A 20351-nucleotide genomic window follows, 5' to 3' on the forward strand; every position below is an offset into this window, starting at 1 on the left:
ATACCTCATGGACCATTGCCCTTTATTATGAAACGATTCAACCACGCTCAACCACGCTCAATTTATAGACCTACATATCCAAAAATATTTTTATTTCTATACGTCTTATTATTTATGTTCAGTTTGCTTGCCTAATTAATTTTTATTAATCAGTTTTCAAAGCAGTGCATGCAATAAATGACTTAAGCGTTATTAATATAAAGCAAGAAATTTTTGAAAATTAGTTAATTAACGCGCCAAATATATCAGTCAATAGCCACATTACTGCGAATTTCGTCAAGTTGTTGTTTTATCTCACGCTGAGTATCGAAAAAGAGGCTTTATAGGTTTTTGTGAATTGCTTCTCACGCGTGTTAATAGAAACTTATACATATATTAATTATTAATTTTTTGCAAATTAAATTTTATGAAATTAGGCCAAATATTTAAGCCTTTGTTTATTAAGATGTGGGATGTTACCTAATTAATATAAACATACGTGCTGAATACATATGGCCAAGAGAGCTTGATCTAATATCAAATTTACAAAACACAAAAATAATTTATTATCTGTAGGCAGACAAATCCAAATTGTATAGCCCCGGCATTCTTTAATAGTTTCACGCTCCTGTCGGAACGAAAATGTGGAGCCGGGAATCGTCGAAATGTTTATTCTTGAGTTAAGTTAATAAGCGAACACCTCCTCTTCGTGTTAAATCTCAAATGGGGATCGGATATAACTGGCGCTCCTTTATACAGAAAAAGTATAAGTATGTCTGTTGAAGGAACATTAGGTCAACGGCCAAAAAACAATTGACGGTGCGACTACTGACAGTTCCTTACACTCCTGTTGTTGTTTTGTTGTTGTAGCTCTTAAAATAATTGCTTTTCGTATAATAATCTGGTACGCTCAGGTACCAGCACCTTCTTAAAATAGTCCGACTGCCTCGGTAGTCGTCCCCAGGTCTACAGATTTAATGTCCTCTTACAACAGGCATGCAAATAGTGAAAATATTGTAAATCCTTTATCCCACTTAGGCCTACTTCTGGCACTCATGAACGGATTTAGCACTAACAATCGGCTCAAGAAGCCGATTATTAGCAATTTGTAACTGATATGCAAAGAGCATTTAGATTATGGAGGGATCACTTCTTTGGCATCCTCAATTGAGACAGCGATGCGCTTTCTTGCAAAACCCTGAAAACTGCGCCAATTGTCACGGAATCAACTTTTTGGTATCGCATACACGGTCCGGTCAAGCGCATTGTGCGAAAAATTGACGCCCACCGTGAATCAGCTGATTTTTCCTTACCAGTGCGTCTTCAGACCTGGTAAATCTCTTATCGACAAAATTTGTACTATACGCCAAATTAAAAAAAAAAAAAACGCGAAAAAAGTATTAACACACATCAACACCTCGTCGATTTTAAAGCCGCCTTCGATAGCACGAACAGGAACTGCCTATATGCAGCTATGTCTGAATTTAGTTTCTCCGCAAAACGTTTATGGCTGTGCAAAATGACGTTGAGCAAGACCACTAGCTCACAAACCAGCACACCCTAGCAAAGAACTGCCTCATCTAGCCCCGACTCCAAGAGGGTTAATGTAACATCTCCATATGATGAGATCTGGCACTTGGTAACATAGCCGTTTGATCAGGAAAGCATAAAGAGGCCTTAGGCAAAATCCACACACAATCGGTAAACGTTTTTGCCAAGATACGCCAGTTGAAATTTGTTATGAATATGCAATATCCTACTCTTGCAGAAGAACAGAGCACATGAGCCACCCTGGCCCAACTTTGTTCTGAATACTGTAACTGGTTAAACTCTTACATGTCCGGAATCAACCCCGATATACGTAATGTATGTCCTGCATGCGATGTGTCACCACATGACACTAACCATCTTTTCAATTGTAATGTGAAATCTGTGACTCTAACACCAATCTCCATATGGTCCGTTCCTCTTGAATTGCCAGCTTCCTTGAATTTCCGTTAGAGGACTTTGATGATTTTTTGTGAGTGGTCGCGCCTATTGAATGAGGCGAAGCACTGCTAACACAACATCATTAGTTCACCCTCCTGGCTGTTCGAAACTAAACGAAATTTCAGACAGAGTGTAAGATTTCATAAATTTGATGCTGAAGAGAACTATACTAGCTGCAGAACTTAACCGCTGTGGACTAATATTCATTCAATAAAAGCGTGCAATAATTTCTCGACGTTGATGTCATCAGCCTGAATACCTGCGCCGTAAGTTCTGCTTACTCCAAACTAGAAAGATGCGGAAAAGAGGAATTGACGGTGAATGAGAACAAAACGCGTCAACTCACTTGCGCCTTGCCAACAACGCCGCTGCTGGAAGCCATAAATTCGAAATATTAAGAGACTTTGTTTATATGGGAACCAGTATCAACACAAACAACATCAGGTTTGAAATCTAGCGAAAAATCACTCCTGCCAATAAAGAGTACTTTCAAATAAGTAGGCAATTGAAAAGTAAAGTCCTCTCTCGGCAACGAAACTCATGATCTACAGGTTACTTGTCGAACCCATCCTGCTGTATGGTGCAGAAGCATGGTCATTACAACAGATAAGGCGGCTACGCGTTGGCGACGGCAACCAGAGAAGATTTAATTATGAGCTGTATGAGCTTTACGCAGACAGCAGCATAGTCCAGCGAATTAAAACACAGCGGCTACGCTGACTAGGCCATGTTATGCTAATTAAAGAAGACGCTTCGGCTAAGAAAGTATTTTTATCGGAAGTTGCTTACGAAATTAGAAGATAAAGAAAGGACGAGGTGGAAAATGATTTAGATTTCCTTGGTGTTACCAATTGGCGTCAGTTAACAGAGCAAAGAAATGACTTAAGCGCTTTGTTGGACGACCATAACCGTTAAAAGGGTTAAGCCCCACTTAAGTAAGTAAGTTAGATTACTACCAGCTTAAGCCCATCATTCAATGTATACGATTTTCAGCCATTCCCAAGATGAAAAGTAGAGCCATAGGCAGATTAGTTGCGGCACTAGTTTTTCAAAGATTCATCTATGAGATTTGAATATTTTCGTATGCCGCCGCTGAAATATTTCAGATATGGAAGAAATATCAAGGAAAATGTTTAAATTTAACTGGTTTATAATATTGAGACGGGAATCCCTTTGTAGCATTTGAAAATTCACCAGTGGTCTTAAAATATTTTGGCCCTATGAAATAGATATGGAAATATGAAATATGGCAGAAATTTATTTACAATAAAATCCAGTTTTTGTGTTTTTGTTTAATTCAAAGATTTTTTTTCTCTCAGTTAAGTATATATACATAAGTAAGACAAATAAGTACTTCAAAAGTTCCCTCCAACTACATTTCAGTTAAAGTAAAAAAATTAAAAAATTGGCTGTAAGTTGTCATGGTTGTAGCAACGCAAATATAAAATATATATAAAATATAAATAGTGCACACACCATATCGGTCTCTAGGTTGATCCGAAGTCGATACTCTGTTAAGATTGCCTGCGGGCGATCAATTGAGTAATAACTTTACTAATTGCTGCTGCAACCGAGACAATTGATTTATTTTAGTTAACGCCACATGTCGTTTGACAGCACACATATATAAATGCAGGCACAACACAACATAAGATCAGACATACAAATATCTTTACTAAACTTAGTTCACGTACTTATCTGAACACACTTTGTATTGGTATAAAAAATTGCCGAAATCCGACTATGACCACGCCCACTTTTCCGATATCGAAAATTACGAAAAATGAAAAAAATTCCATAATTCTATACCAAATACGAAAAAAGGTATGAAACATGGTAACTAGATTGGTTTAGTGACATAAAATATAACTTTAGAAAAAAACTTTGTAAAATGTGTGTGATCAAAAATTAGACGGTTGTTGTTGTTGAAGCGATAAGGATACTCCCCGAAGCCCTTGGGGAGTGTTATCGATGTTGATGGTCCTTTGCCGGATGCAGATCCGGTACTTTCCGGTATCAAGCACCACTAAGGCACCAGCCCGACCATCTCGGGAACGATTTAGTATGACCACATTAAACCTTCCAGGCCATACCGCCCCCCTAGATCCATGAGGAACTTGGAATCGCCAGAGCCGCGCTGTTAAAGTAACATGATTCGCCACGGGTAGGTGAGGTTGACAATTGGGTTGGATAAGCTATATTTTGCGCTGGCAACACCTTGAAAGGGTTGCGCTACACAACTCCTCAATTTAGTATTTTAGTCGCCTCTTACGACAGGCCCCCTAACCCGCTGGGGAAAACGGTCATAAACCTTTGCACAACACAGTCCATATATACACATATACATATATATATACATTTTTTTATCCAAGAGTTGTTATATACAAGAACACGAGGTTGGCGATGAGCCGCTGTGGCTCGGCTACTGGCGTTTTTCAGGTATTCCATAATGACTGTCAGAGAAAAAAAAGAAAGCCGAACATTCAGTTGCAGAAATAACTGAATACAGGAGCTTAGTCAAATACTGCGATATTACATTATACATTTTATGTTGTTGTTGTAACTGCAAAATTTGTCCCCAAAGACTTAGGGGAGTGTGCTGACTTACGCTTTTTAGGTGCATAAAATGCTTACTGTAAATACTTACAAATGAACGTCATTTTAAATTGAAATAAAGTCTACTAACCTTTTCAATGTATTGCAATTTATCCTCTTTTGCCATACTCATCCACTCTTTAGCGCCACGTTTAATTGTTTCCACAGCGGAGAGTCCTGTATTACGTTGACGAAAATCGCTCAAAAAATTCAAATATGGATTACGATGTATTGTTCCACTGGGACGTTCGCATTTGCCAATTTTCGTCTTGTGGATTGAAGTTTTGGAAACGCCTTTATTGGTTTTCGTGGTGGAGCGTGAAGTTAATGACGGTTTCATTATCTCCATTAATGACTATCGTTAAATTTTTTAATGGTTAAAAAAATTATTCTTTGCGTTGGGACGCACTAATTTAGATTTGGCTTAGAAATATTTAAATAATAACTATAGAGTTAATAGAAATTCCAGTGTTTTTGCAAATACAGCTAATTTTTGTAAAATTAATGAATTTTAATCTTTTCGACTTGAATTTGTAATGATTGGAAAAATTCTATAAACTCGACAGGTTTACGAAATTATTGAAACTATTTTCAAAAGCTTTTGTGGTAAATGAAATATGAAAGTATTCAGTGTTAAATATGTAAAGTGTAATAATAAGTTACATGAAACCAAGGCGAATTCAGTACCAGTTGTTGTTATCCCAACTGCTGATTGCTTCTTCTAGATTATTTTCCATACAACGCGTGGTACTAAAATATGTCAGTTAGTCGAAATCAATAAAAATTTTCTTTTGACTTGACATTCTTCTGCACGGCGAATTAGTCGAATTCGCTTTGCCAACACCTGGTATGGATTCGCCTTGCATGAAAATAAGCCTTGTACAAGTAGAGTTTGATGTAATGATCCAGAAATTCGCCACCACCAACAAGCGATAAGGCTCCCATAGTCTATAACAAAGGAACCGATAACATTTAGTCAAGGTGAATTCATACGAGGTGGTGGCAAAGCGAAGTCAACCCAATTGCAGACGAATTTCAAGTCAAAAGTAAATTAGCATTGGCTTCGATTAACTGGCATATTGTCGTACCAAATGTCAAGGAGAAGCAATCAGCTGATGGGAAAATATCAAGAAGAAGCAATCAGCTGAAGGGATAACAATACCTGGTACTGAATTCGCCTTGCTTTTAATCACGAAAATAGTCAAATTCGTCAAATTCAAAAAACTTTATTTTTGGTGCGATTTGTTAGAAAAGTCTAGGGACCGATGGAAGATGGAAAGAGAAGAAGAGAGAAAGTAATAGATGGGAGAATATAGAAAGAGAGCAAGGAACGTAGAAAAACTTATATGACATGCATTGCAAATTTTCTTTTGACTTGACATTAGTCTGCACAACGAAATACATAGGTTGATTTCGCTTTGCCATAATCTGGTATGGACTCGCCTTGGAGTGAGCAAAAAGCAGAAAGAGATAAAGTGAGCGAAAAGTATGTGAAAAAGTGGTAGAGAAAGTGGAAGAGAAGGGAGAGATAAAGTGAAAGCGTATTCCTAAAGTTTAAAATGTTGAACCAAAGATTGTGTACGATGGCGAAGCTTTGTAGCTGCAAAAATGAATGTGTGCGTGTTTTTAATAGACCTTCAAAATTCTCAAGATTTCTTTGACATTTTTTTGGTCATGTGATTACTATTGTAACGAACTTACTGAAATTCCTCTTATTTGCAACCTTCTACTAACGTTCGAATCACTAAAATGTTGAATAAATAACTCCACTGCTCTATAATGCAAAATGGCCTTTATTAAAGTACTTCACAATAACACTTCGCAACTGATAGATTGCTTAAATCAAACTGATTGTCGTGCCTCAACTGTTGCCGCCTTTTATACTGTCTGGTTTCCTCGTCGACATATTTCTAGGCGCTTCTATTTCTAGAATTTACTAGTTAGCCATCAGCTATAAATTTCTCAGCTATAACTACAGATACACGATTTTATAGCTTCTCTCATAGCCCATGCGCGTGTATATGAGAGTGATACTTGCACAATTGATTGTATACTTTTGGGAGTATCTCAGATATATACGCTGCTCGTATGGACATATGGGTAGACATAATGATTGATTTGTTGATGTGCATACGAGTCACTAATTAGTATCGGCTTAGAGATGATAGTATCCCGTATATAAAATTTTGGAAAGAGGAGGGGTGATTGGTAGTATAATTTGGCGTGCAGGTGCAAAGAAAAGTGGAAGGGGCATTTCTTTTCCAGTATGAGTGGGAGTAGGTGTGCATGTGGAAGTGGGAGTGCGATAGGAAAGGAGGATGCAATATATAGGCTCGTTATACATTACTTATAAAGGAGTTATCGGTTTGTTATCTAAGTTTTATACCGATTTTTTATGAACGAGTTGTCGGCTTCCTATGGATTTGGTATCAAAAAGTCATCGATTTTTTACCAAAAAACTACGATTTGTTCAGAAAGTTATCTTAAATTTATCGAAATATTATCAAAACATTGTAGATTTGCTATCAGAGTGTTAAAAAAATAAATGCTAGGCGCGATAACCTCGGAAGGCATTTTTCGCTGAGCTTCTCTTCCAACTTGAGTCGTGCTCCCTTGAGTTGTCAGATCTCATCTCGAGAGAACAATTAAACTAGGTCCTAGAAAACGTCTATTATTTGCCAAGAGTATTTGCGTCAAACAAATTCCAGTAACACTATGGCCGCATCCAGTATATGTGACCCGGTTTATGAAAAGGTGGCTTATGACTCAAAAAAAATTACTACCACTAAGAAACTGAAGAAATGCATTTTTTATCTTTAACAGCTGTTTCTCGCAATTTCTTTTTTGAGTCATAAGCCACCTTTTCATAGACCGGGTCACATATGATGAATTTCATATCAAAACCGATATGCATTTAACCCGACCCCCTCAAATTTTGATGAAAATTTGCATACAGGTACACTTTACCTATACAAACACAACCTCATTTTTATAAATTGCATTTGTGAAAAATTGTGGGCGTGGCAAGGTGTCAAAGTTGTGAAAAATGCGTGAAAAGTGATGGTAATAGGTACTTTTGAGCTGTGATAACTTCGGAATGGCTCAACCGATTTCAAAGATATTGATACCATTGGAAAGGTATTCGAATCGGCTTTCGAAAATGTACACTGTAAACAAATTTTATTACACTGAAAAATTTTTTGTTTCAAAAATAAAATTTAAAACTTAAAAAAAATTCAAAGGCCAAGTGTTTTAAAATAAAATATATTTTTATTAGAAAGGTCTATTTAATATACATATATAACATATCCAAAATCTAAAATGACGCTTTATTCTTTTTTTATAAAATTTTTTCAAGGTTCAAATCGAGCTCAAGGCCAGAACAATAATTTTTTTCTAATGATAATTATTGTTATTTTTTAATTTTTCTAAATTTGAAAAATTGTATTTGGTTTTTGGAATAGTAAGTAGAAAACAATTGTTAATAAACCATGAGCACTTGGGAATGTCAAACAAAGTAATTGACAATAAACAAAAATCCAGCATTATCAGCGATTTGCACTAGATGGCGCAAGACTGAATAAATATAGTTGGTAAAAAGGAATAGAAGTAGCAAATTTGCCAGTCAAACAAACCACCGCTGTATAGCTAAATGGTTAGCGCAGCATGCCTAAAGCGTACTGATGATGAAGGCTTAGCACCCTTCGAAATGGATCTATCTGCGCAGCTATGGCAGGTTGTCTGAAACATTTTCTATTTACTATTCCAAAAACAAAATACAATTTTTCAAATTTAGAAAAATTAAAAAATAACAATAATTATCATTAGAAAAAAATTATTGTTCTGGCCTTGAGCTCGATTCGAACCTTGAATGATTTATCAATAGGCCGGTAAAAACAAAAACAATTGATAAAATTTTTAAAAAAATTCATCTCTCTATATTTTGATGTCATAGTACTTTGAGCAGTGATAACTACGGAACGGCTCAACCGATTTCAAAGGCCTTGATATCATTGGAAAGGTATTCGAATCGGCTTTCGAAAATATACACCATTACACTGAACAATTTTTTGTTTCAAAAATAAAATTTTAAACTTGGAAAAAATTCAAAGGCCAAGTGTTTTAAAATAAAATATATTTTTATTAGAAAGGTCTATTTAATATACATATATAACATATCCAAAAACTAAAATTACGCTTTTTTCTTTTTTTATAAATTTTTTTAAATAAATTCGTCTCTATATTTTGATGTCATAGTACTTTTGAGCTGTGATAAATACGGAATGGCGCAACCGATTTCCAAGATCTTGGTACCATTGGAAAGGTATTCTTATCGGCTATTGAAATCGTACACTGAGTACATTTTAAATGAAAATGTTACGGCCTTCTCAAATTGTAGCTTAAAGACCTGGAAAGGAACAGAACCGTCAAAGGATGGTGTTTTTACCTTTGGATTACTCGCTGAAACAGGTGTGTGATTTAATTGCAACTCCTGTATACGACCTTTCAAAGCATCCATCTCGGTCTCCATTTTATCTTGTCGTTCACAAAAACCTCCAGCTGCGATGAGACTTTTGTTTCCTGTGCCTCCAGCTTCGTTGAGATACACTCTTCCTGTGCTTCGAGTTGTAATGTTATGCGTGCCTCTTGCTCTTTTAATTTGTGACGCCATGTGTGTTTTCTGTTCATCCAATTGTGCTTCAAACTTCGATGTGATGCGTGTCTCCTGCGATTCCAGTTGGGATGCTATACTTGTCTTCTGTTCTGCCAGTTGAGATGATATTTGTGACGACATTTCTGAAATGCGTGCCTCCTGTATTTCCAATTGTGATGCCATATATGTCTTCTGCGATTCCAGTTGAGATGACATTTCGGTTGCTATTTGTGACGACATTTGCTTCAACACTGCTAGTATCGCGTTAGTGTCAACACTTACCAATGGATTCGGAGTCTATATTCTCCTCCATTTTAGTCGCTGGCTCTTCCACATCAGGATAAAAGGCATACTCGTCCACATCAATTCCTTGCGACTCCATTACCTCTCGTAGCCGTGCTTGAAGTTCGATCTTATTGCCGGTTGTATTAAATCCACGGTTCTCTAACTCCTTTTTCATTTACTGGATCTTTAATTCACTCAACTTTGCCATGTCCAAGTTGTATTCAGAATCTTCGGAATTTATTCAACAATTCCTGTTCTGACACCAATTGTAACGCATTTACTGGAATTCCTCGAATTTCCTGAAGGCGCACCAGCGTATTCACACCGGTAAGTGGCCAAAAAATTGAGGCAAATAAATAGTTATTTATGAAAAAAGGGAATTTTTAAATACAGCAGCGAACAGGAAAATAGCAGTGGCAGTTTTTTATCAAATTTCGTTTTTTTTTATTTTCGCTATTTTACGAAGAATTTGTTTGAATTTTGTAACATAAACTAACAGACCAATTCTAAATATTCTCGGGGAATTTTGTTCTCGCGGATTTTTTTATTCCCGCGGAAAAATTCCTCCAATTCTTTTCTCCTAGGGAGAAGAAAAATTGGGGAATAGGAATTTCGAATTTTCGAAGTCAGCTGGTTTGTCAATTGAAATTTCGTTGCGCATTTCTTATTTTGTTTAAAAAATTGAAAAGCTTAATTATTGTTGCGAATTTGTTTGAAATTAAGAAATAAGGTATAAACAATGCACATTATTGCATTTCATGTGGTATACACTGAAATGAGTAATGAATTGGTGCCACAGCAACATCAACAGAGGAGCATAAGAAGAAGACGGCGGGTTAACACAAATCCGCCGGAGTTACCTGCTTTCATTCTGCAAAGCAATTTTCTGGCGGCCACGTCGAGTTGAGTTCGCCTTTCGCCATATGCCAAAATCTAATTAAGCATTCTTTAAAAATCCTTGCGCAATTTCTGGATGGATGCATCAAATATACAAAGAGCTCTTCCGTTGCTTATGATATACTTTTCGACTTAAAATAAAGAATATTGTTGCTGTTGTTGTTGTATTAACAGTGAGAATATTGTGGTAGAATGTAAATACATATTTTAGCGCAAATTTGTACAAATAAGCGTTCTTTCTTAAAAGAACCAATTTCCTTTAACTATTTTGATGCATTCCCTTCAATTTAACTAATGAAAAAACTCCTATGAAATGGCAAAGAAATCTCCCTCTCCCTCACATTCATAATACCTACTTTTCTCCCATAATCGGTTTCCTCTTTTTCGAACATTGTTCAGAATAGGAGGAAAGGGAGAAGTGAAAAAACTCTCAAGGAATTTTTATTTAGAATACGAGGAATGGGAGAAGGGAAAAAACTCGCACGGAATTTTCGTTTAGAATTGGGCTGTAAGTGAAACAAGTTTTACGAAAAATTCTTACCTTTAACTTGGAGCGCACTGAATTTTTTTGAGTACGCAATTTTGTAGCCCAATAAGGTTTAGTCCAAGAGGGTACCAATACTAAGTCACTTAATATTCTCAACGATTTTTCAATTTTTATTTTTTTTTTTGTAAGTATCTTAGATTTTCCCCCACTCAAAGGACTTCCTCCGACGAGAATGCTCGTGATCGTATCGTAACAAAAATACAGATAGCACACGTGTTACATACATGTTTTTAAATGGAGAGGCCCTGCCCACTTCTCGTACTCGTACAAAAGTTTTCTTAATTTTTCTTACATCATTTGTTGTTTATTTTGATTTAGAAATATAAAAAAAATACATACATATTGAGGAAAGTCCTGGCGTTTCCGAATTACCTGTCTCTGGCTGTCGGAGTAATCTACATTTTGAATCAAATAAATCCCAGATACCATTAATTCCAACTTACGTTGATTTCCGGCTCCGATCGCCTCATGCCAGCTGATTAATATCGAAAATATCATCGCTCTCGCAGCTGCAATCATAGCCATTAATCATAATCTAATAATAGTTCGGCAGCCGTGAAGTCCTTATAAAATCTTCAAAAATACATAGATCTCTTTTTACGATAAAGTTATTTCAGAACCAGAAGTGTGTTCAGTCGCTCTCTTCGCGCAGTTTGTGTTGTTTTTCTCGTTAGAAATGATGAGATGACAAGCCACCAATCAAGCGGGCAGACATGAAAACAATCTTTTACCCGTTACCATCACAACCACAGAGATTTCCAAAGCCGTCGAAAAGACCAAAGACTGGAAACCCGTGGCCCCAATGGAAAACTACCAATGTTAAAATCATCGCCAGCGAGAAAAAGAGATTCCTTTAGCTATGGCCTGTTTTTAGCCTCTGCTTTTTGACACTGTTGAAAAATAGCAATAGTGGGAAGACATCCAATGACGGAGAATCGAATATTCTTTAGCCAATGGAGAAAATACTTATAACCGACGAAATTCTGTTTAGTTTCTACATATTCGAGGCTCCCTTAACTAGATACCCATTACGCGCATAGCCGCACCAAATGGCTTGTTGGTTGCAATTGGCCATCGGCTCAAGTATTAAGCCTCCCCAGTCTATTGGGCTGACATGATATTTATTGGAAAAAGGCTCAGGTCGGAAATACCTCGCTACTAGAGCTTCAACCGGACGTCCGTTATGATCCCTGAGATAGATTGACACACTGACAAGGAAATGCTCAATGAAGAAGAGCGTGAAATATTCCAGAACACAAACTGTTTGACGTAGCTTCACTTGATAAATAAGGAGAAATCTGCGAAAATAAAATGATGAGATCTAACAAAATATATTACAAAAATATTAGAAGCACTGCAATTGCTTCCAAAGAGAGCAGGTAGACCCTTTACCACTTACAAAGCAATTAGCCAGCCGTTTACGTGTCCCCGATATGGTCGCGAAGCCTTGAGGTTACTCACTGCAAGAAAGCACAGGCCTGCCAAAACACTGTTTCAGAATCGGTATAGGAAATCTTATGCCCTCAGAAGACTACCTACAAAGTAAGCCGAGAACACTCCCCATTATGGAGAGAAATAAAATGCTTAGCAAACAGTTTCTGTTGAATACCCAGAAATTTGGGCATTCCAACAGGTATCTCGTTGAAGAGGGCCCACCTTCAAAAAGTCATCTCCGCAAGCATTATGGGCAAATACAGCACCTGAGAATACTGCCGTATATGGAACACAAACAGGTCCTCAGTGATATTCACACAAAGGCATCGGATCTCTACGATACGAATTGCCCGGCGAACCCCGTTCTTAAAGATAAATACCATGAGCTCGCAAAAGAGGAAAGCGTTCCCGCGCATCACTGTGGTGAAATATTTACTTATTCAAAATCAATCGCGTGGACTAAAATGCGGGGCTGTCAACGATCATTTGAAGGTTTTACAACTTTGGACTAGCAAAGAGAGGACCGTAGACTTATGACGGGTACTCTGATGGAACACCCTTTTTTTGCGTCACATGCATTTAAATAAGGCTTGGTCAGTGAAATCAGATGCGCTAAAAGTTCAGAGAACACCGATGAAAAAAAAAATTCGGAAATATCTTAAAATTTTCTTAAAAACGGCTTAAGTTTAATTTACATAGTTTCAGCTAGAAAATTCATGGAATCGTTTTTTAAGTATTGAAATTTGATAAAAGTTTGCACTGCTACTTTTCTGTTCGCTGCTGTATATATTTAACAATAAAATTTTTTCCACTCACAGCTAAAAACGACTCATACTTACCAGTCTTATAAATACCTCATGGACCATTGCCCTTTATTATGAAACGATTCAACCACGCTCAACCACGCTCAATTTATAGACCTACATATCCAAAAATATTTTTATTTCTATACGTCTTATTATTTATGTTCAGTTTGCTTGCCTAATTAATTTTTATTAATCAGTTTTCAAAGCAGTGCATGCAATAAATGACTTAAGCGTTATTAATATAAAGCAAGAAATTTTTGAAAATTAGTTAATTAACGCGCCAAATATATCAGTCAATAGCCACATTACTGCGAATTTCGTCAAGTTGTTGTTTTATCTCACGCTGAGTATCGAAAAAGAGGCTTTATAGGTTTTTGTGAATTGCTTCTCACGCGTGTTAATAGAAACTTATACATATATTAATTATTAATTTTTTGCAAATTAAATTTTATGAAATTAGGCCAAATATTTAAGCCTTTGTTTATTAAGATGTGGGATGTTACCTAATTAATATAAACATACGTGCTGAATACATATGGCCAAGAGAGCTTGATCTAATATCAAATTTACAAAACACAAAAATAATTTATTATCTGTAGGCAGACAAATCCAAATTGTATAGCCCCGGCATTCTTTAATAGTTTCACGCTCCTGTCGGAACGAAAATGTGGAGCCGGGAATCGTCGAAATGTTTATTCTTGAGTTAAGTTAATAAGCGAACACCTCCTCTTCGTGTTAAATCTCAAATGGGGATCGGATATAACTGGCGCTCCTTTATACAGAAAAAGTATAAGTATGTCTGTTGAAGGAACATTAGGTCAACGGCCAAAAAACAATTGACGGTGCGACTACTGACAGTTCCTTACACTCCTGTTGTTGTTTTGTTGTTGTAGCTCTTAAAATAATTGCTTTTCGTATAATAATCTGGTACGCTCAGGTACCAGCACCTTCTTAAAATAGTCCGACTGCCTCGGTAGTCGTCCCCAGGTCTACAGATTTAATGTCCTCTTACAACAGGCATGCAAATAGTGAAAATATTGTAAGTCCTTTATCCCACTTAGGCCTACTTCTGGCACTCATGAACGGATTTAGCACTAACAATCGGCTCAAGAAGCCGATTATTAGCAATTTGTAACTGATATGCAAAGAGCATTTAGATTATGGAGGGATCACTTCTTTGGCATCCTCAATTGAGACAGCGATGCGCTTTCTTGCAAAACCCTGAAAACTGCGCCAATTGTCACGGAATCAACTTTTTGGTATCGCATACACGGTCCGGTCAAGCGCATTGTGCGAAAAATTGACGCCCACCGTGAATCAGCTGATTTTTCCTTACCAGTGCGTCTTCAGACCTGGTAAATCTCTTATCGACAAAATTTGTACTATACGCCAAATTTAAAAAAAAAAAAACGCGAAAAAAGTATTAACACACATCAACACCTCGTCGATTTTAAAGCCGCCTTCGATAGCACGAACAGGAACTGCCTATATGCAGCTATGTCTGAATTTAGTTTCTCCGCAAAACGTTTATGGCTGTGCAAAATGACGTTGAGCAAGACCACTAGCTCACAAACCAGCACACCCTAGCAAAGAACTGCCTCATCTAGCCCCGACTCCAAGAGGGTTAATGTAACATCTCCATATGATGAGATCTGGCACTTGGTAACATAGCCGTTTGATCAGGAAAGCATAAAGAGGCCTTAGGCAAAATCCACACACAATCGGTAAACGTTTTTGCCAAGATACGCCAGTTGAAATTTGTTATGAATATGCAATATCCTACTCTTGCAGAAGAACAGAGCACACGAGCCACCCTGGCCCAACTTTGTTCTGAATACTGTAACTGGTTAAACTCTTACATGTCCGGAATCAACCCCGATATACGTAATGTATGTCCTGCATGCGATGTGTCACCACATGACACTAACCATCTTTTCAATTGTAATGTGAAATCTGTGACTCTAACACCAATCTCCATATGGTCCGTTCCTCTTGAATTGCCAGCTTCCTTGAATTTCCGTTAGAGGACTTTGATGATTTTTTGTGAGTGGTCGCGCCTATTGAATGAGGCGAAGCACTTCTAACACAACATCATTAGTTCACCCTCCTGGCTGTTCGAAACTAAACGAAATTTCAGACAGAGTGTAAGATTTCATAAATTTGATGCTGAAGAGAACTATACTAGCTGCAGAACTTAACCGCTGTGGACTAATATTCATTCAATAAAAGCGTGCAATAATTTCTCGACGTTGATGTCATCAGCCTGAATACCTGCGCCGTAAGTTCTGCTTACTCCAAACTAGAAAGATGCGGAAAAGAGGAATTGACGGTGAATGAGAACAAAACGCGTCAACTCACTTGCGCCTTGCCAACAACGCCGCTGCTGGAAGCCATAAATTCGAAATATTAAGAGACTTTGTTTATATGGGAACCAGTATCAACACAAACAACATCAGGTTTGAAATCTAGCGAAAAATCACTCCTGCCAATAAAGAGTACTTTCAAATAAGTAGGCAATTGAAAAGTAAAGTCCTCTCTCGGCAACGAAACTCATGATCTACAGGTTACTTGTCGAACCCATCCTGCTGTATGGTGCAGAAGCATGGTCATTACAACAGATAAGGCGGCTACGCGTTGGCGACGGCAACCAGAGAAGATTTAATGATGAGCTGTATGAGCTTTACGCAGACAGCAGCATAGTCCAGCGAATTAAAACACAGCGGCTACGCTGACTAGGCCATGTTATGCTAATTAAAGAAGACGCTTCGGCTAAGAAAGTATTTTTATCGGAAGTTGCTTACGAAATTAGAAGATAAAGAAAGGACGAGGTGGAAAATGATTTAGATTTCCTTGGTGTTACCAATTGGCGTCAGTTAACAGAGCAAAGAAATGACTTAAGCGCTTTGTTGGACGACCATAACCGTTAAAAGGGTTAAGCCCCACTTAAGTAAGTAAGTTAGATTACTACCAGCTTAAGCCCATCATTCAATGTATACGATTTTCAGCCATTCCCAAGATGAAAAGTAGAGCCATAGGCAGATTAGTTGCGGCACTAGTTTTTCAAAGATTCATCTATGAGATTTGAATATTTTCGTATGCCGCCGCTGAAATATTTCAGATATGGAAGAAATATCAAGGAAAATGTTTAAATTTAACTGGTTTATAATATTGAGACGGGAATCCCTTTGTAGCATTTGAAAATTCACCAGTGGTCTTAAAATATTTTGGCCCTATGAAATAGATATGGAAATATAAAATATGGCAGAAATTTATTTACAATAAAATCCAGTTTTTGTGTTTTTGTTTAATTCAAAGATTTTTTTTCTCTCAGTTAAGTATATATACATAAGTAAGACAAATAAGTACTTCAAAAGTTCCCTCCAACTACATTTCAGTTAAAGTAAAAAAATTAAAAAATTGGCTGTAAGTTGTCATGGTTGTAGCAACGCAAATATAAAATATATATAAAATATAAATAGTGCACACACCATATCGGTCTCTAGGTTGATCCGAAGTCGATACTCTGTTAAGATTGCCTGCGGGCGATCAATTGAGTAATAACTTTACTAATTGCTGCTGCAACCGAGACAATTGATTTATTTTAGTTAACGCCACATGTCGTTTGACAGCACACATATATAAATGCAGGCACAACACAACATAAGATCAGACATACAAATATCTTTACTAAACTTAGTTCACGTACTTATCTGAACACACTTTGTATTGGTATAAAAAATTGCCGAAATCCGACTATGACCACGCCCACTTTTCCGATATCGAAAATTACGAAAAATGAAAAAAATTCCATAATTCTATACCAAATACGAAAAAAGGTATGAAACATGGTAACTAGATTGGTTTAGTGACATAAAATATAACTTTAGAAAAAAACTTTGTAAAATGTGTGTGATCAAAAATTAGACGGTTGTTGTTGTTGAAGCGATAAGGATACTCCCCGAAGCCCTTGGGGAGTGTTATCGATGTTGATGGTCCTTTGCCGGATGCAGATCCGGTACTTTCCGGTATCAAGCACCACTAAGGCACCAGCCCGACCATCTCGGGAACGATTTAGTATGACCACATTAAACCTTCCAGGCCATACCGCCCCCCTAGATCCATGAGGAACTTGGAATCGCCAGAGCCGCGCTGTTAAAGTAACATGATTCGCCACGGGTAGGTGAGGTTGACAATTGGGTTGGATAAGCTATATTTTGCGCTGGCAACACCTTGAAAGGGTTGCGCTACACAACTCCTCAATTTAGTATTTTAGTCGCCTCTTACGACAGGCCCCCTAACCCGCTGGGGAAAACGGTCATAAACCTTTGCACAACACAGTCCATATATACACATATACATATATATATACATTTTTTTATCCAAGAGTTGTTATATACAAGAACACGAGGTTGGCGATGAGCCGCTGTGGCTCGGCTACTGGCGTTTTTCAGGTATTCCATAATGACTGTCAGAGAAAAAAAAGAAAGCCGAACATTCAGTTGCAGAAATAACTGAATACAGGAGCTTAGTCAAATACTGCGATATTACATTATACATTTTATGTTGTTGTTGTAACTGCAAAATTTGTCCCCAAAGACTTAGGGGAGTGTGCTGACTTACGCTTTTTAGGTGCATAAAATGCTTACTGTAAATACTTACAAATGAACGTCATTTTAAATTGAAATAAAGTCTACTAACCTTTTCAATGTATTGCAATTTATCCTCTTTTGCCATACTCATCCACTCTTTAGCGCCACGTTTAATTGTTTCCACAGCGGAGAGTCCTGTATTACGTTGACGAAAATCGCTCAAAAAATTCAAATATGGATTACGATGTATTGTTCCACTGGGACGTTCGCATTTGCCAATTTTCGTCTTGTGGATTGAAGTTTTGGAAACGCCTTTATTGGTTTTCGTGGTGGAGCGTGAAGTTAATGACGGTTTCATTATCTCCATTAATGACTATCGTTAAATTTTTTAATGGTTAAAAAAATTATTCTTTGCGTTGGGACGCACTAATTTAGATTTGGCTTAGTAATATTTAAATAATAACTATAGAGTTAATAGAAATTCCAGTGTTTTTGCAAATACAGCTAATTTTTGTAAAATTAATGAATTTTAATCTTTTCGACTTGAATTTGTAATGATTGGAAAAATTCTATAAACTCGACAGGTTTACGAAATTATTGAAACTATTTTCAAAAGCTTTTGTGGTAAATGAAATATGAAAGTATTCAGTGTTAAATATGTAAAGTGTAATAATAAGTTACATGAAACCAAGGCGAATTCAGTACCAGTTGTTGTTATCCCAACTGCTGATTGCTTCTTCTAGATTATTTTCCATACAACGCGTGGTACTAAAATATGTCAGTTAGTCGAAATCAATAAAAATTTTCTTTTGACTTGACATTCTTCTGCACGGCGAATTAGTCGAATTCGCTTTGCCAACACCTGGTATGGATTCGCCTTGCATGAAAATAAGCCTTGTACAAGTAGAGTTTGATGTAATGATCCAGAAATTCGCCACCACCAACAAGCGATAAGGCTCCCATAGTCTATAACAAAGGAACCGATAACATTTAGTCAAGGTGAATTCATACGAGGTGGTGGCAAAGCGAAGTCAACCCAATTGCAGACGAATTTCAAGTCAAAAGTAAATTAGCATTGGCTTCGATTAACTGGCATATTGTCGTACCAAATGTCAAGGAGAAGCAATCAGCTGATGGGAAAATATCAAGAAGAAGCAATCAGCTGAAGGGATAACAATACCTGGTACTGAATTCGCCTTGCTTTTAATCACGAAAATAGTCAAATTCGTCAAATTCAAAAAACTTTATTTTTGGTGCGATTTGTTAGAAAAGTCTAGGGACCGATGGAAGATGGAAAGAGAAGAAGAGAGAAAGTAATAGATGGGAGAATATAGAAAGAGAGCAAGGAACGTAGAAAAACTTATATGACATGCATTGCAAATTTTCTTTTGACTTGACATTAGTCTGCACAACGAAATACATAGGTTGATTTCGCTTTGCCATAGTCTGGTATGGACTCGCCTTGGAGTGAGCAAAAAGCAGAAAGAGATAAAGTGAGCGAAAAGTATGTGAAAAAGTGGTAGAGAAAGTGGAAGAGAAGGGAGAGATAAAGTGAAAGCGTATTCCTAAAGTTTAAAATGTTGAACCAAAGATTGTGTACGATGGCGAAGCTTTGTAGCTGCAAAAATGAATGTGTGCGTGTTTTTAATAGACCTTCAAAATTCTCAAGATTTCTTTGACATTTTTTTGGTCATGTGATTACTATTGTAACGAACTTACTGAAATTCCTCTTATTTGCAACCTTCTACTAACGTTCGAATCACTAAAATGTTGAATAAATAACTCCACTGCTCTATAATGCAAAATGGCCTTTATTAAAGTACTTCACAATAACACTTCGCAACTGATAGATTGCTTAAATCAAACTGATTGTCGTGCCTCAACTGTTGCCGCCTTTTATACTGTCTGGTTTCCTCGTCGACATATTTCTAGGCGCTTCTATTTCTAGAATTTACTAGTTAGCCATCAGCTATAAATTTCTCAGCTATAACTACAGATACACGATTTTATAGCTTCTCTCATAGCCCATGCGCGTGTATATGAGAGTGATACTTGCACAATTGATTGTATACTTTTGGGAGTATCTCAGATATATACGCTGCTCGTATGGACATATGGGTAGACATAATGATTGATTTGTTGATGTGCATACGAGTCACTAATTAGTATCGGCTTAGAGATGATAGTATCCCGTATATAAAATTTTGGAAAGAGGAGGGAGTGATTGGTAGTATAATTTGGCGTGCAGGTGCAAAGAAAAGTGGAAGGGGCATTTCTTTTCCAGTATGAGTGGGAGTAGGTGTGCATGTGGAAGTGGGAGTGCGATAGGAAAGGAGGATGCAATATATAGGCTCGTTATACATTACTTATAAAGGAGTTATCGGTTTGTTATCTAAGTTTTATACCGATTTTTTATGAACGAGTTGTCGGCTTCCTATGGATTTGGTATCAAAAAGTCATCGATTTTTTACCAAAAAACTACGATTTGTTCAGAAAGTTATCTTAAATTTATCGAAATATTATCAAAACATTGTAGATTTGCTATCAGAGTGTTAAAAAAATAAATGCTAGGCGCG

The 20351-nt window shown here is 37.0% G+C and overlaps 2 protein-coding genes across 5 annotated transcripts in view; one reads left to right on the plus strand and one right to left on the minus strand.

The window, feature by feature from the left end:
* The window catches only part of dar1 (dendritic arbor reduction 1), a 506171-nt gene that overhangs the window by 373306 nt on the left and 112514 nt on the right, over nt 1-20351 (plus strand). The gene's annotated exons all lie outside the window — the stretch shown is intronic.
* The window catches only part of LOC137233677 (uncharacterized), a 304557-nt gene that overhangs the window by 275750 nt on the left and 8456 nt on the right, over nt 1-20351 (minus strand). For 2 of the 3 annotated variants that reach the window (XR_010947532.1, XM_067756918.1), the window contains exons 1-2: nt 17885-18321; nt 4655-4918 (exon numbers count right to left, since the gene is read on the minus strand). Coding sequence is in view for 2 of the 3 variants with exons in the window: in XM_067756918.1 (XP_067613019.1) it covers nt 4655-4918; nt 17885-18142 (522 nt within the window). In the remaining variant the exon portion in view is untranslated. Of the gene's footprint in view, nt 1-4654; nt 4919-17884; nt 18322-20351 lie in introns of those variants that run through there. The other variant, XM_067756919.1, reaches the window with a different exon arrangement.

This window comes from Eurosta solidaginis, chromosome 5 (assembly GCF_040869045.1).
Source record: "Eurosta solidaginis isolate ZX-2024a chromosome 5, ASM4086904v1, whole genome shotgun sequence".
In the NCBI taxonomy this organism is placed as follows: domain Eukaryota; kingdom Metazoa; phylum Arthropoda; class Insecta; order Diptera; family Tephritidae; genus Eurosta; species Eurosta solidaginis.